Source organism: Acanthochromis polyacanthus, chromosome 4 (assembly GCF_021347895.1).
Source record: "Acanthochromis polyacanthus isolate Apoly-LR-REF ecotype Palm Island chromosome 4, KAUST_Apoly_ChrSc, whole genome shotgun sequence".
Taxonomy (NCBI): domain Eukaryota; kingdom Metazoa; phylum Chordata; class Actinopteri; family Pomacentridae; genus Acanthochromis; species Acanthochromis polyacanthus.
In genome coordinates this window covers 1644330-1661814 of record NC_067116.1, presented here as the reverse complement: position 1 = coordinate 1661814, position 17485 = coordinate 1644330, and the positions used below count along the sequence as shown (strand labels likewise).

Below are 17485 nucleotides of genomic sequence, written 5' to 3'. Positions count from 1 at the left end.
CTGGTCAGGGGTGTGGGTCCAGAACCGCAGCGGCGGCAGATGGGGGGGGTTCCAGCTGCGGAGTTGGAGGGAAGCCGAGGATTGGCAGCCGTGGAGGGCTCCGGAGGGGAGCAGAGTGCGGCGGCAGGTGTGTGGGGATCCCTGGCAGCTGGTGGTTCCAGGAGGTTTGCGACTGGCGGGGTTTGGGGGGGTCCGGCGGGTCCGAGGGGTACCAGGAGACGAGGAGGGGGGAAACCAGAGGAGGGGATCCAAAGCAGCAGGGTCGGAGCTGTAGGGGTACTACGTTATGATTTATAGCTCGCGTTATCAATAAGTGGGGCACCGCCTAGCGTTCTAATAGCAAGGACATTTATTAATTAACATTAATAAAATTATTAATATTAATAAAAATTTTGATCAATCTCATATCAAAAAGGTTTGAATCCTCGGTTAAATTGACCACATTCTACACAAAGAAACACTCAAAGCTGTAATTTGGTCCTAAAATAAATGTATTTATTGACTATTTTATGGAAATAATGACAAGTGAACTGTATACAATGTAGATATGATGTGTGTGTGGTGTGTGTGTGTGTGTGTGGAACTACATGTGTGTGCACGAATGCATGTGTGGAATGTGGGAGTGTGTGTGAGAGAGATGGAAATATGGTGAGGATTAGCCAGAGCTAACCTGACGAGGTAACCGGTAACTTGGATTAAGAATTAATAATTTGTAAAAGAATAAACTGATTAAATGAATTAATTGACCAAGCGGTTAGTACATCACCCATAGAATGGAATCAGAGCAAACTCAGCTGGAGTTATTGAAGTGAACCGTCATGGGGCTGGGACTTGCGGGCCTTCAGAGGAGCAGCACACGGTCTGGACCTGCAGGTTCGGAGCGGTGTGTCGTCGTTATGGCCACGCCTGGATGTCCTGCCGCGGGTTGATCGGTTCTGTGCAAATGGACCTGGTCCAACAGGTCTATGGAGGTCACAGCTGGATGGCGCTGGGTTTAATGCCGCTTGATTTAAAGAAATGATGGCTCTCAGTCTTAGCCAAGAAAAACGGATGTTTGGTGAAAAACTGTCAAAATTAAGAAAAATAAATGCTGGTTCTGAATCGGTTCTCCAGATTAAACGAATAAAATTCGGCTTAATGTGAGCAAAATGTCTAGACTAATGTTCCAAAAATTGAAGAAATAAATAGTTGACACTTTGAAAGGAAGATAACTTAAAAAGAAAAAGAAAAACGCGCTTTAGTTAGAGAAAATGAGAGAGACTTTGGTTGGCCCCTCAGGGCCAGATGAGGAAGAGAAGAAGAAGAGGGTAAGAGCACGAGGACAGGGTGTTGTCCACCTTATATGGCCAAGAGGGTCATGGGAGGACCTCAAGGCGGAGAGAAGCTTCGGCGTGAACCTCTAGCAATTTGACTCTCTTTGTTCTCACAAAGAGGACGGGCAGAAAAGGAGGGAGCTCAACAACTCCAGTTTTCTGTAGAGATACAGTCTCTTTAGGAGTGCGCATGCCACTGTGAACGCAACTCTCACGAGACGGTGCGAGATTCAAGATGGCGGCGCCCTGCTGCTAGATCGACAACAAGTCACTTTTTCTCTGTTTCCAAACTTTTTGTCATCCCCTATACACCACTGTCTTCCTTTTGTTTTTGAAAAACATTTTCACACTCCGACCTGGATCAACTTGAGGACTACATCGATTTTTTCCATTCTCGTTACTGCACCATGGCCACTTCTTCCACTTCAAAACTCGGAAAATCCAACCTCTCTCCGGACTACAAACGGCCTCGTTCAGAATCTCTTCCCAGCCCAGGTATATCTCCTTCACTTTCCCCGAATATCCTCCGTCAGTCAGAGGTAAGCGACATTCTGCTTTCCATTGATCAGAAACTCACCGGACTTGATGCCAGAATCGCTCTTGTAGAAGTTTTACACAAAGAATTCCAGTCACTCCGCCATAGCCTTGAATTTAGCCAGCAACAGATAGAATCACTCGCTAATGAAAATAAAACTCTTCAACACACCGTCAACACCATCTCCAACCAACTCACCTCTGTCACATCTCAGCTCACCTCTGTCACTACCGAAAACAAAATAATGAAAGAGACTATTCTGGATCTTCAAACACGAAGTATGAGAGACAATTTAGTTTTTTCCGGTATTCCTGAACACATCACCGACGACCCAGAGAAAGCAGTGAAGGACTTTTTAAAACATCAACTCAAACTTCCACCAGAAACCGTCAACAGCATCACATTTCACCGCGTTCATCGCCTGGGACAAAAATACACCACAAACAACCGACCCCGTCCGATCGTCGCTAAATTTGAACATTACAAACAGAAAGAACTGGTCAAACGTCAAGGCAAACAGCTGAAAGGATCCAACTACGGACTAAATGATCAATATCCAAAAGAAATAATGGACAGACGAAAAAACCTCTTCCCCATCCGCAAGCAAATGATCACAGAAGGAAAAAAGGCAGTCATCTCAGTGGACAAACTTTACATTAACGGTCAGTTATACCGCAGCAAAGACATCACCCCCTGGTTATTCTAGCCTCTCCCCCTTTTTTTTCTGTCAGAGACACACACTCTTCCCCTTTTCTCAGCTATGTAAATACACCCCCCCCTCCACACACACACACACACACACACCCGTATCGCCTCCCTCTGACACCCCTTTACCCCGCCGTTGCTCTGATAAGGACAATGTATTGTTGCACTTTGTCTCGCCCCTTACGTCATGCTCTTGGATATACGCACATTTCAATGTGCTTCGTTACTGTTCAGTGTTTTTTGTTCTGTTGAACGTCTTTTGTGTCTACAGTTGTGTTCATTTCTTGTTTTGTTTTGTTCTAACAGGTCTACTTTTGCAAGTCTTTCTCTCTTAGATTCATACACACTCATGCATACCCACACATCCACATGCACTGCCACACACTCACACACCATAATCATTCTCCATTTTCCCATTGATTACAGTTCCCTACCATGTCAGCTTTAAAGTTTGTTTCTTGGAATGTCCGCGGTATTGGTGTTCAGGCAAAGAAACAAAAAGTATTCAATCACCTCACTGCTCTTCAAGCTGATATTTGCTTATTACAAGAAACACATCTTTCAGAATTAGACAACATGAAGTTAAAATCCTCCCATTTCACTCACTCCTTTTCATCTCCTTGCAATAAAAAACAAAGAGGAGTCTGTATTTTAATAAGTAAATCAATACCATTTATCCTTAACTCTACTACCACAGACCCAGAAGGACGTTTTATCATCATCAATATATCAATTCACAATAACTCCTTAACAATTGGTAACTTATATGGCCCAAACTCTGATGACCCTTCTTTTTTTCGTGACTTTTTCTCATCCATCTCAAACATTTCTGACTCCCCAATAATAATCGGCGGTGACTTTAATACAGTACTAGACCCATTAATAGACAGATCCAATACTCCAAGCAATAAACGCACCTGGCAGTCCTCAGAAACTATAATCCAGTTCATGAGAGATTTTGGTCTTGGCGATAGTTGGCGCCTACAACATCCAACTACAAAAGATTATTCTTTTTTTTCACATGTTCATCACTCATACTCTCGCATCGATTTCTTTCTCACCAGCAATTCAATTATCCCAAATATTTCTGATCACCAAATCCACCCCATCATTATAAGTGACCATGCACCAGTATCATTTAAATGGAATCTTCCAAGACCTCATCCAGTAATTACTAGGTGGCGCTTTAATACATCCCTCCTAAAAGACCCCGATTTTGACAACCTTATTAAAAGAGAGTGGGCATCCTTCCTGGAAATAAATGACTCCCCAAAGTCACCTCCATCTCTTCTATGGGAAACAGGCAAAGCCGTTATGAGAGGAATTATAATCTCATTCTCTTCTTATAAGAAAAAGAAAGAAAAGAAACTGGAATCTGAATTAGAACAAAAAATTAAACATCTCGAATTCATCAATGCCGGCAACCCATCAGAAGAAACCGAAAAGAAATTAAGACAATATAAACTTCAAATTAATGAAATCCTGAATAAAAAAACTCTTTTTTTAATCAATAGACTCCGTCAAGAACAGTTCCATCATAATGACAAACCTGGTAAGTATCTTGCAAATCAAATCAAACGGAATAAGGAAAAGTCTACCATCTCCACTATAAAAGACTCAGCAGGGAAGCCAACAAACTCTCCTGATGAAATTAACAAAATATTCAAAGAATTCTATGCCAAACTGTACTCATCAGACAATAACCCAGAACAAGATGACATCAAATCCTTTCTCAACAACATAAATATACCACAGATCTCCATTGATCAGAAAAATACTTTAGATTCTCCATTAACAGGTGAAGAAATCCACTCTGCTCTTATTCGAATGCCCAATAATAAAGCACCTGGTCCCGATGGCTTCCCTGCTGAGTTCTATAAACACTTCTGGTCCATTTTAGCTCCACTGTTTCATCGAATGGTTTCTGAAATACAACAGCACTCCAGATTCCCAGCCAACATGAACTCAGCAGCAATCTCACTACTTCTCAAACCAAACAAAGACCCAACCCTGCCTTCAAGCTACCGCCCCATTTCACTCTTAAATGTAGATATAAAAATAATTACCAAAGCACTCTCCCACAGACTAGAAAAAATAATTCCCTCCATAATCCACCCAGACCAAACTGGATTCATCAAAGGTAGAAACTCATCCAACAACACACGCAGACTTATCAATTTAATACACTATTCATCCCCCCATCATAACAAATCAATTATAGTGACATTAGATGCAGAAAAAGCTTTCGACAAAGTCAACTCGCTATTTCTCGTTAATATGCTTCACAGATTTGGCTTTGGGGTGTCATTTATTAACTGGGTTAAAGCACTTTACACCTCACCTACAGCCACAGTGACTACTAACGGACAAACCTCACAAAGCTTCACTCTTCATAGGGGGACCAGGCAGGGATGCCCACTCTCTCCCTCTCTCTTCACTATTTTTATCGAACCTTTAGCAGCAGCGATCCGTCAGAACCCCCTCATTACCGGATTTCAAACCCCCAACATGCACCATAAAATCAGTCTTTATGCAGATGACATACTCTTATTCATTCAGAATCCACAACCAGCACTGCAAGAAGTAATTAAAGTTATAGATTCATTCTCCCATATCTCTGATTACTCAATAAATTGGAATAAATCATCCATACTCCCATTAGATAACAATAGCTCGGATGTGGCAGCCCTTTCAACACCTATCCCCATTTGCAAAAATCACATCACATATTTAGGTATCCACATTTCCCCCAGGCTGTCGGAGTTGCCTAATCTTAATTTTACCCCACTGCTCAAAATGATTACCGATGATCTCCAGCGCTGGACAAACCTCCCACTATCCATTTTAGGCAAAATCGCAGCAGTTAAAATGACAATCCTTCCCAAAATCAACTACCTCCTCACTATGATCCCAACCCACCCATCTCCCACCTGGTTTAAATCCCTTGATTCAACTATTACAAGATTCTACTGGAAAAATAAACCCCCAAGAATTAAACTGACCACTCTCCAAAAACCAAAAATTCTAGGCGGTCTTAACGCCCCAAACTTTCACCACTACTCCTTGGCAAATCAGCTTCAATATATTCACAAATGGATCCACCCCACTCATTCAGACAACACATGGTTGGACTCAGAACAGGCAGTTATTAAACAAATCCACATTTCAGATTTACCTTTTTTAAGCCAATCCATAAAACATCATCCCTGTTTCCAAAGCCCAACAATATCGTCCACTCTGACAGCCTGGTGGAAATTCCACAAAGTTACTAACTCCACTGTCACACCTTCACTCTTCACTCCCATCTGGCACAATCCTGACTTCATTAGTAAAAAAAAAACACTAAACCTAATCACTTGGAGAGATAAAGGAGTCACTCACCTCCGTCATATCTATCACAATAATACCCTGGTTTCACTCCCCTTCCTGGTCCAGAAGTTCGGCATCCGTGACAATCAATTCTTGGAATATTTACAAGTTTCATCAGCCATTCAATCAAATCTGAAAAATAAAAAAAATAATAACCTGGACCTCCCACCCTCTACCTCTGCATTCATTAATATTTCCTCAAAAAAACTTCTCTCAAAAATATACAAACTAATATCTCAGTCCGACTCTGCACTTTGCATCCCCATAGATAAATGGAAAACAGACCTCTCCATTGCCCCTGATGCCGACTTCTGGACCCAAATCTGCAAAAACATTTTCACAATGACAAAAAATACCAACTTACAGCTTATACAGTACAAAATCCTCCACAGAACTCACCTCACTGGTCAAAAAATGCACAAAATGGGATATTCACCTGAAATCTGTACACATTGCACACAAAATTGCACTGACACCTACATTCATGCAACTTGGTACTGCTCACCTGTCCAAAGATTCTGGGAAAATATCACAAACTTTCTTTCACAAATCATGGGCTGTCGCATCCCTTTCTCCCCATCCCAGTCTGTTTATTGGGAGACGTATCCGTATCTACACTGGACAGGGCACACAACCATACACTTCTTGCGGCGCTAGCTGTCGCCAAGAAAACTATCCTCTTGAACTGGAAATCAAGGAATTCACTATCGAGGAGTTTATCGGGAACTCCCCAGACCTGCAGGATCTGGTGAACAGATGCCACGGCCAGTACCACGTCTTTAATAATAACCTGAAGACTGGCCCTCAGGTCAGCGAGCTGCTTCAGAAGATCAGAAATATAGTGAGGAACAACAGAGGAAGCCACTACACCAGCAAGATGTTCCAGGAAGCAGAAAGAGCAATTGAAGAGGAGAAACAGCGCATCCTGAAAGAGAAGGAGGCAGAAATGCACAAGGAAAAGGAGCAACTGAGGAGTGAAATGCAAGCAGTATACGAAGAACAGCTGAGAGAGCTGAAGGAATATCACGAGTCTGAAAGGATGGAGGACAGAAGAGTCCGATACCAAGAAAACCAGGCAATGCAGGCCAGGTTGAATAACCTGACAAGGGAGCGTGACAGATTTATCAATGCAAAGGTGGAGATGGAAACGGAGATGCACAGGGAGAGGCAAAATATGGAGCTGGTGGTGGCGAGGGAGCGTCAGGACAGGGAGAAGATGCAGGAGGAGATGCAGAATATGTTTTATTCCTTAAGCATGCAGAACAATCAGAACATGATGGCGATGCAGCAGCAGCAGCAACAGGAGATACAAAGGCAGCTGTGGCTTAGAGATGATGCAGTGAGGAGGGAAAGAGCTCAATGGGAAGCAGATAAAGCTCAGTTAAAGGCACAGTATGAAAGAGAGCTGGAAGCCAAGGAGAAAGCTTTGGAGAAAAAGTATGAAAGAAATGCCAGATTAGAAGTTGAAAATGGAAGTCGAGCAATGGGTACCGTCCTCAATGTAGTCACAGAATTTTGTAGAAATCCACTGGTGACCATTTTTAAGTCCATATTCAGCTAGCTTATAGCACAGGCGTAGATTTCAGGAGCAATGCCGGGACAGTAGTTAGAAGACATGCATTAGTCTCATTGCCAATATTCTGAAAAATGTTCACTTATTGTGTCTGAATTTTATTTCTGTCACCCACTCATGTTACTTTTGTTTTGTTTTCAATGCACTTTGTCAATGCACTAAAAAATGTGTTTTAAGCAACATTAATCTGTAACGCTTAATAAATTCCAAACACAGAAATGTGATGTCTATAAACTGTATTCATCTGTCACCCAATCATGTAAAGTTATTTTTTCTTGATGCAATTTATTTAATGTAGTTTAAAAAAAATCATGAGCAGCATTAGTCTGTAACAATAAATGACAAAAACAGATTTGTGTGTTTGTAATTATTAAGCTTCTGAAAAGACTGCAGTGACCACGAAGAGACAGAAAACATGCACGAGAATCACCACCAAGATGACAAAAGAACTTCTACCAATAGACTGGTTCCATTTCCCAGAAAAGGGCTGACTTTAAAAGCGTAAGGCACGTCTCTTCAGCAATGTTCCAATGACTGATCCTGAAGGACTTGTGTATGCAGAATCCACTTTTTGGACATGAATTTTTGTGTTGTTTGTGAGTGAAATATTCAAACTGGCTGCTGTGCAAACAATAAGGCTTTATTACAAAGACAATGATCCAAGACCCACCCGCTAATTCAGCAATTTTGAGTAAAATTATTCACATCCAAACAAAAACACATATTTCAAGAAAATAATTTGACTTGTTCATTCCTTGCATTTTCAGGCTTTTTTGAAAAAATATTACTCCTTTATTTTTAACAAAGTCCACAGATGATTAGGCATTGATGATTCAATAATAATAAAATATCTTGAAATAAATTTTATTGATATGAAATACAAAGTTTTTACTACCCATCTTGCTTGGACATGAGTCACTGTTATTATTGTGATATTGTCCATGAACAGGGGTGGAAAGTAACGAATTACATTTACTCACGTTACTGTAATAGACCCTTTATTTGTTTACAAACATTGTGACGTTTTTTGTGGGCGGGGCTTATGCTGGAGGCAAAAGCGGAGCGAGAAGTCAAGCGGGACTGGGAGTATATAGTTTGCGCTGCAAACTCGAGCATTTTTAACCCGTTAAACTTCAGTGTACCGCCGGCGGTACACTTACTAATTTGCATAGGAATTTAAAGAATGTCTGAAGGCTGCAAACGTGATTATACAAACACTATACGCCGATGGAAAGCTTAGATTCTCATGAATCCGCCGGTATAAACCACTTTCAGATGTGATTACCACAGCGGTAATATAAACACATTTGTCCGACAAACAACGAATATCCATCCATCCTTTCTCTGTACACGGCTTCAACGTACACAGCGCGACTCACATTTCCGGGTTCATTATTACACACAGATGAAAATATTCCACAAAAACGGCCATAATCTAACCTTGGTCATCCAGACTACACAAGCCAGTAAACTCTTTTGTCCAAAACATGTCTTGAAGTCGGTATACACTCCACGAATCGGTCGTTTTCAAGGAAATGCACCTCGCGATGCGCGTCCAATATGCCCTGTATTTCTCGTCATATTTAACGGGTTATTGTTTTTGATTGTATTTTTTTCTGCGTCTTGTTGTGTCCTTGTTCTTATGGTGTGTGTATTTGGACCCAGTGTCTGGAATAAAGCTGAATTGAATTGAATATTTTTTATTTACAAATACAATATTAGCGATTTTTTGTACTGAAAATGGCTGGAATTGACTGCAGCTGATCGTCTCTGTCCAGCCTTTTCGCCTCAGTGCATTTAACCACAACTGTTTTCGTTCCCTCTGAGCACGAGTGTTCGGTGGAATCCTATAAAACTTTAATTTGCGTTCGCCAATGTCATTCCTCTTATTCTGGCATCCAAAAACACAGCAGGATGACATTTTAGAAAAGTTGATAGAGCCTAGTTCCTCAGTCTTTCCCCTTTCGGTCACGGCCGCACGGACTTCCTCTTTTGCCTCCAGCTAAAGCTGTGACGTCATTCGTGACGTGGGTCATTAAAGGGTCTATAGAGTACTTTTTATGAGTAATTTGTAATTTTCAGAGTAGTTTTGGAAATGTGTAATTTTTACTTTTTCTCAATTACATTTTGACCCAAGTATTTTACTTCGCTACATTTGAAACCCCTCACGTTACTGAGTACAATATTGACAGTGAAAAAAATTAAATGCGGGTGGAAAACCACTGTGTCCCCGGAACTGAACGTCAATTGCGTGACCTTGCCTTGCACTATACAGTACAGGTGGTGACTGTCCTTGTTTTCCTTGTGTTGAGGATCATGTTACTGAGCTCAGCTGAGCTTTTTTAAGTGCGGATGTGCACTTTAATACGCCTCAAAGTTGATTAAAACAACTTGTGCTGAACTTTATTCATGACTCATCAGGGGCGGATTGAGCGTTATTTCATTCGGTCGTTTGACCGAAGGGCCGGTCCACATCTGGGCCGGTCCGCTGGTATTTATTAAATAATTTTGTTTATTTATCCATATGCGGCCGAATGGGATGGATCAGCGTCGTGTCCTCACAGCTGCGGGTAAACGCGGCGGCCGGTCCTCACAAAGCTACCACTGTCACCCCGCTAACACACACACACACACACACACACACACACACACACACACACACACACACACACACACACACACACACACACAGAGAGAGAGAGATCCTGCCTTTGCGGAAGCCGGAGGAGCCGAGGCGGTGCTAAATATTAAATTAGCATACTAACTAGTTATCGCTAATTAGCGATAAAACTGTAATATATTATAATTTTCAAAATTGTTTTGAAGTTGTAGTGTATGTGTGTATTTGCATTGCAGTGATTCCACTTCAGCAGTATACTGTATGTGAGTAATTATTAAATACTCAAAGGTTCAAAGGTTTGTTGTCTTATGTCATAATTTTTAGTGCCAACCAGGCGTAAACTAACCGTGACGTCACCCGTTGGTTTCAACGGCGAGAAAATGAAGCCCGGATTTTGCTACTTCCTGGTCGCCGTTTTGGATTTTTTGGAGCCAGTGACGTAAAAAGCGTTATCAAACAGACTGGACCGGAGAGCAACTAGGGGCAGGATTGACTGAGAACTCTCTTATCCCGCCCACGTTTTACCGCAGAGGCTTCTGTTGCTGTCTATCAAGTATACAGTATACATGTATGTCGTAATACCGTTGGGCACTAAAGTTGCATTTGATCTTTCTGCCATGTTTTACGTCCGTTGCCAAGGGCAACAAAATTTAGCTGGGCATATTCATGAAATCAGTTAAGCACACTACAAGTGTCCAAAAAATGCAATATGCCATGAGCTGAAGAGAAATGCTGTGGGATGTGTACTTCAAGCAAATGGAATCAGTTTATAAGAGACACAAGAAGGAGATGCAGAGTGACCAAAAATGACACAGAATAAGAAAAAAATATGTTTTCTGAAAAAAATGACCAGGCGTTAGGAAAGAAAAATGTGGCAAAAGTGAACTCTGCTGAAATACATTAAAAATAAATATTACATCATGCAAGTAAATTAATGTGACTTTAGGGAAAAACCCTCCAGTGTACGACGTAAGACGTTTAGCTGAGGGTGAAATTACACCTTCCAGGTCTGAAAATGTAAAATTCTCAAAAACAAGGCAAAATGTTTAACAGAACTTAGTTAAGAACAAATAAGTAAACTCTGAACAAACATAGTTTCTGAATGCGGTCTGACTGAGCCACCTTTCCCCTCAGCTCCACCTGAGAGGAGGTGAAAGGTGGGACAGGAAGCTCCACCTGCACCGAGGAGCACCAGAATACTTTCACTTTGTCCACACCGAGGATTGAAACCCGTCACTTCAACCTGACGATGGCCAGCAAACATCCTGTCCACGGTGAGTTCTGTCACTTTAACTCTGAACACTTTTCTTGAAGTGTTTGTTTCTGCTTTCAGCCTCTCCGTCAGTCAGACGTTGTGTTTTATGCAGCGCTTCACTCTCTGACCTCCATTTAAAGCAGCTGATAGCAGCCAACAGCTGTTTATGGTGTCTTCTAATGTCTTTACAAGTCTTTGTTTATTGCTTTTTATTTAGTGTATTAAACTGATAAATCTGTCATGTTTCCTTGTGGAGGACAGAAGGTGTTTATTTACAACATGTGAAATCGGTAGATTAAATACTCTGAACACAGAGCCAAACAGTAAACTAAGCAAACCAGGGGAGTGAGCTAGAGGTGAGAAAACAATCAAACTACACTAAAAGTTAACTTGGACTAACTGAACACAACAAGAACAGAAAACTTCCAGTAGAGCTACTAGGAATAACACAAACACTTCTGCTGTGTGGCAGTGAACGGTCCAAGGTGCAGAGATGAGGGTTAGACAGGAAACCAGTGAGGGAGTGGAAAAGCTGATGATCTGGCAGAGAGTGAAGTCTGAGGCAGAGTTTTATTATCCGAGTGATAACTGGTGAGGAAACCTGTGCTCAGGAGCTGCTGACTGCTGCTGATTAGGAAACAGCTCACAGAGATTAGGACAGAGGGAAAGGAGAGAATGCTGGGACAAGGATCCTGACAAATCCCATCCATTAACGATACACCGCTTTATCCTCATTAGGATAGCGGGGGGCTGGAGTCTATCCCAGCTGACTTAGGGTGAAGACAGGGGACACCTGGACAGGTAACAGTCTATCACAGGGTTACACTTTGAGACAATCACTTTCACACTTAGGGCTGGGGCTCCAAACAACAAGATGACGAACAACCAGCTCAAATTGACGAGCTTGTACCTAAAAGAGGGGGAACTTCTGTCATATGGCGGTGGTTTGGATTTAAAAAGACCGACAAGGATCAGACTACCATACTTTGAAGGTATGCCGCTGCCCAGTCCCATTCATTCATTGAATTTACCAAAATATGCTATATCGTGATGTATATCGTATCGGGATATAAAATAAGCTATATCGGGATATAAAATTTTGGTCATATCGCCCAGCCCTATTCACACCTACAGACAATTTAGAATCACCAACTAACCTCAGCATGTTTCTGGACTGTGGGAGGAAGCCGGAGTACCCGGAGAAAACCCACATATGGACAGGGAGAACATGCACACTCCATGCAGAAAGATCCCAGAATCTAGCTGCAAGGCTAATGTGCTAAACACCAATCCACCGTGCAGCTCATCCTGACAAAATCAATTATCTAAATAACTGGAAACTTATTTATTAGCCGACTAAAAAAACCCTCATTGCTGCAGCCCAAGTCAGTTTGGACCATTTCAGATGACAAATGACACAAAGTCAAACAAACACAAATACATCTGCTCAGAATATTTGGAATGACAACATTCAGAACTCACCCAAGAGTCCTTTTTTCTTCAGATTTTCTTCTGTCATAGAAACATTACTCACACCCTTAGGATTGCACCATGGCCAGGTGTAAGATCGCTGGTTCAGATGAGATCTTTCTGTGTTAATGGTTCACTGGTTTTTCTGAATTGTTTGCAGATGTGAATGTCAGGGTGAGGTACATCAAAACACTAACATCAGTCTAGGTCGTATAGGATCTTAAATCACTCACGAATGGGAGTTGGTGTTGGTAATGAACTACTGATAATGTTTATTGCCTTTCAGCAAATAACATGTATCTCACAGTTTTTTTAAATTAAAAATAAACAAAATAGAGCTCAGAAAAAACAATTAAATAATAGCAAAAGTAAATGTCCAATTGAGTTCGTGAAGTTCAGTTTCTAATACTCAGGTAATTCAAGATGTGTGTCTTGCAGATTAGCCGTTAGCTACCCTTTAGCATCACAATGACAGCATTTTACTAACAAGACGGATTAGCCGTTAGCTAACCTTTAGCATAACAATGACAGCATTTTACTAACAAGACGGATTAGCCGTTAGTTAGCCTTTAACATCACAATGACAGCATTTTACTAACAAGACGGATTAGCCGTTAGCTATCTTTTAGCATCACAGTGACATAGCATATTACTAGAAAGACTGATTAGCCGTTAGCTAGCCTTTAGCATCACAATGACAACATTTTACTAACAAGACCGATTAGCCATTAGCTAGCCTTTAGCATCACAGTGACATACCATATTACTAGAAATACTGATTAGCCGTTAGCTAGCCTTTAGCATCACAGTGACACAGCATATTACTAACAAGACCGATTGGCCGTTAGCATCTTCTAAAACATTAAAATAACTACACAGTGTGCACCAAAGTAAGTTGGAAACGCTGGAAAACTTTCTTATAACTCCATTTGTTTTTTTAAAGATAAATATCTGAACTAAAACTGCATTTATCATCTGTTTATCTCCTCACAGGAACTAGCTATATTACAGGCTAATTTACAACATAAGCCTGAACCATAGACTGTATATATAATGGACGTAGCATCTGGCTCCAGAATTGAAGCCAACCCGGAAGTGTCAAAAACTTGCAATATCCCGCCGTCCGCTAGGGTTGGCTCCAAAAAGCTTTTTCTCCATAGACCCCAATTCATTTTTGGAAAAAATAAAATTTGATCGACTGATTTTCTACAGCACAGGATTTTTTCCCCGTTAGTTTTCATGGTCAAAATGAGAGATCAGGTGGCCGATCTTAAAATAAATCAATACTGAATTTTAAATAAATCGTTAAAGTTGGCAGAGCCAGGGGGCGTGGCTATACTTGATAGACAGCAACAGAAGCCTCTGCGGTAAAACGTGGGCGGGATAAGAGAGTTCTCAGTCAATCCTGCCCCGAGTTGCTCTCCGGTCCAGTCTGTTTGATGACGCTTTTTATGTTACTGGCTCCAAAAAATCCAAAACGGCGACCAGGAAGTAGCAAAATCCGGGCTTCATTTTCTCGCCGTTGAAACCAACGGGTGACGTCACGGTTAGTTTACGCCTGGCCTGAACTCACCAGAGTTTCAAAAAACTTTCAACTTGACAGATGTTTTCCTCTTTCGGTCTACAGTTTGTGCCCTCATAGAAGAGCAATTTATAAACATTATTGATAAACTATATATCAAAGATAACCTTATTTTAATTCTTTTTTTGTGGCTTTATGTGCCGTTAGCTGCTCTGCTGTCTGGTAAATGCTGTGGACTGAGCAGGAAGTGACATCACACAGTGGGTCAGAGAGGAGGCAGGGTGGGAGCGAGGTCCTTGCTGAATACTTGGGCCACATCATGGTATTCTTGGGGACAGGTTGATCTTTTGAGGCGGAGATGAAACTGATGTGAAAGAAGGGGTCAGGACTGAGCGGAGACAATTCACATGGCAACCTGAACTCCAGGAAGCAATCTTCTAAAAGACCAGTCAGTATAGCCAGGGATATTAGAGAACCAGACTGGAGTTGGAAATGTCAGTGACATGGAAGGAGGTTGTTTTCTGATAACTGCTATTTAAGACCAAAGAGACAGGACTAGTCTTACTGGTAACATAGACCAGGTGCAATCCATTGAGCGCTCTGGCCTCGAATGGGGAAGACGGGCTCTGTAGCAACGTTTATCTGTTTAGCCAAGTTATGGTCCATGAAGGAGGCGGAGATCGGGACACTCTGAGGGGAAGCTGTAGCAGTTCAGCTCACCATTACTTCTCCAGGGTAAAGGTGAGCTGGCACTTTTGTCGGGCGGGTTGGACAGGTAGTGATGCAGTGGCTAAGGTTCCCACAATATAGGCAGGTGTTCATGGATCATGGTCTTGTTCCTGGGAGGTCAGTTGAGTTGCATAGGTTCAGTTCGACAGGTGACTGGGCTGTCAGCAGGGTTGAATTGGGCCTGCAGTGGAATCCAGAGTGATTTTGCTACACATAGGTTAATTTCATTCAAATCCATCTCATTACATGCTGACTCTGCTAATATACTCCCTTTAGGAGTGCAGGTTTGGGGTTTGTGAGCTCAGGGGCTGTCTGTGTTCCTGCTTGTTTAGATCATTCCGTAGCATCACTTGAGCAGAGTCATGGCCAAACACGAATGTATGTCATTCCAAAAATAAATGGTTTAATCTGGCAAAGTGTTGTCTGAAATTCCAAAAATTTAAATCCTGGAAATCAGTGTACAACATTTTCTTCAAGTGTCCTCAGGTGTTATCAGTGGAAACAGAAATGGTGACTAGTGTTAGTTTTTAACATTTTGAAAGTAAATGGTACTTTTTCTTTTTCCTGCTTCCAAACAGGATCAATGCCACGAGCCACTGAGGAGCTGAGGATTGTGCTGGTGGGGAAGACTGGATCTGGGAAGAGCGCCTCAGGAAACACCATTCTTGGCTGCGAGTCCTTTGAATCAGTGATGAGTCCCACGTCCATTACTGATGAGTGCTCCAAGGCCAGAGCGACGGTGGACGGACAAGACGTGGTGGTTATCGACACCCCGGGTCTGTTTGACACCAGGCATGGGGTGAACACCACATGTAGACACATCAGCCAGTGCATCTCTTATGCTTCTCCAGGACCCCACGTCTTCTTGATCGTCATTGGACTGGCCAGATTCACAGAGGAAGAGTTGAAGACAGTGCAGCAGATTCAGGAGCTGTTTGGCCAGGCTGCAGACAGATACAGCATGGTCCTGTTCACTCGAGGCGACGACCTCAAAGGCACCACTATCGAGGAGTTCATTGGAAAGTCCATGGAACTGCAGGATCTGGTGAATAGATGCCACGGCCAGTACCATGTCTTTAATAATGAGCTGAAGACTGGCCCTCAGGTCAGCGAGCTGCTTCAGAAGATCAGAAATATAATGGAGAATAACGGAGGAAGCCACTACACCAGCGAGATGTTCCAGGAAGCAGAAAGATTAATCAATGAGGAGAAACAGCGCATCCTAATGGCAAAGGAGGCAGAAATGCGCATTGAAAAGGAGCAACTGAGGAGTGAAATGCAAGCAGTATACGAAGAACAGCTGAGGGAGCTGAAGGAACATTTTGAGGCTGAAAGGATGGAGGACAGGAAGGTCAGAGAACAGGAAAATCAGGCAATGCAGGCCAGGCTGACTGAACTGACAAAGGAGGGTGAGAGATTAATCAATGCAAAGGTGAAGATGGAGATGGAGAAGTTTAGGGAGAAGCAAAATATGGAGCTGGTGGTGGCGAGGGAGCGTCAGGACAGGGAGAAGATGCAGGTGCAGAATATGTTTATGGTGTTAAGCATGCAGAACAAGCAGAACATGATGGCGATGCAGAATCAACAGCAGCAGCAGCAATGGGAGATAGAAAGGCAGAGAATGGAGCTGCAGCATAGAGATGATGTAGTGAGAGTGGAGAGGGAGCTCGACAGAGCTCGGTGGGAAGCAGAAAATGCAAAAATAGTAAAGGCACAGTATGAAGGAGAGCTTGAAGCCAAAAAGGAAACTTTGGAGGAGATGTATGAAAGAGAGGCCAGAGAAAAAGCTGAATTAGAGACAAAGTTTCAACAGAAGCTGGAAACTCAGGAGAAAGCTTTGGCAGTGATGCATGAAAGACAGGCCAGAAGAAACGCTGAAGATAGAAATCCAGTGATGGCCATCTTGCAGACTGCAGGTGAACTCTACAAGAATGTGAGAGAAGTTTTTCATCAATTTCAGAATCCACACATGTAGACTTCAGGGTTGATGCAGGAAACAATAGTTAGAGCAAATGCATGGTCATGATGTTCATTTTTTGGTCTTTAATTTTGTTTCCATCTGTCATCGAATCGTATGAAGTTTGTTAAACGTCGTAAAAGATAAACCATGATCAACGCTACCTCCACAGAATTTTTAAAATATCACTCTGCAGAAACTAATGTTGATCCTGTTGAACAAACACAGAAGTGTGATGTCTACCTCTATTCATCTGTCATCCAGTCATGTTTAGGCAATTTATTTAAATATACAAAAACATGAGCTACATTAGACTGTAACACTTAATAAATGACAAAAACAGATTTGTGTGTTTGTGTTAATTCAATTCAATTCAGTTAGATTTTATTTATATAGCGCCAGTTGCTCTTCAGATTTTCTCAAGACGCTTCACAGAA

General features: G+C 42.0%; 2 protein-coding genes and 1 long non-coding RNA gene across 13 annotated transcripts in view; 2 read left to right on the top strand and 1 right to left on the bottom strand.

The window, feature by feature from the left end:
* Window positions 1-17485, top strand: part of LOC127533521 (NACHT, LRR and PYD domains-containing protein 12-like) — a 175940-nt gene that overhangs the window by 39452 nt on the left and 119003 nt on the right. The window lies entirely within an intron of this gene.
* Window positions 1-17485, bottom strand: part of LOC127533558 (uncharacterized) — an 82020-nt gene that overhangs the window by 36312 nt on the left and 28223 nt on the right. The gene's annotated exons all lie outside the window — the stretch shown is intronic.
* Window positions 15589-17304, top strand: LOC127533530 (GTPase IMAP family member 9-like). Its single transcript, XM_051946736.1, has one exon. It carries the CDS (start codon window positions 15675-15677, stop codon window positions 17064-17066), a length of 1392 nt encoding a protein of 463 aa, XP_051802696.1. The 5' UTR covers window positions 15589-15674; the 3' UTR covers window positions 17067-17304.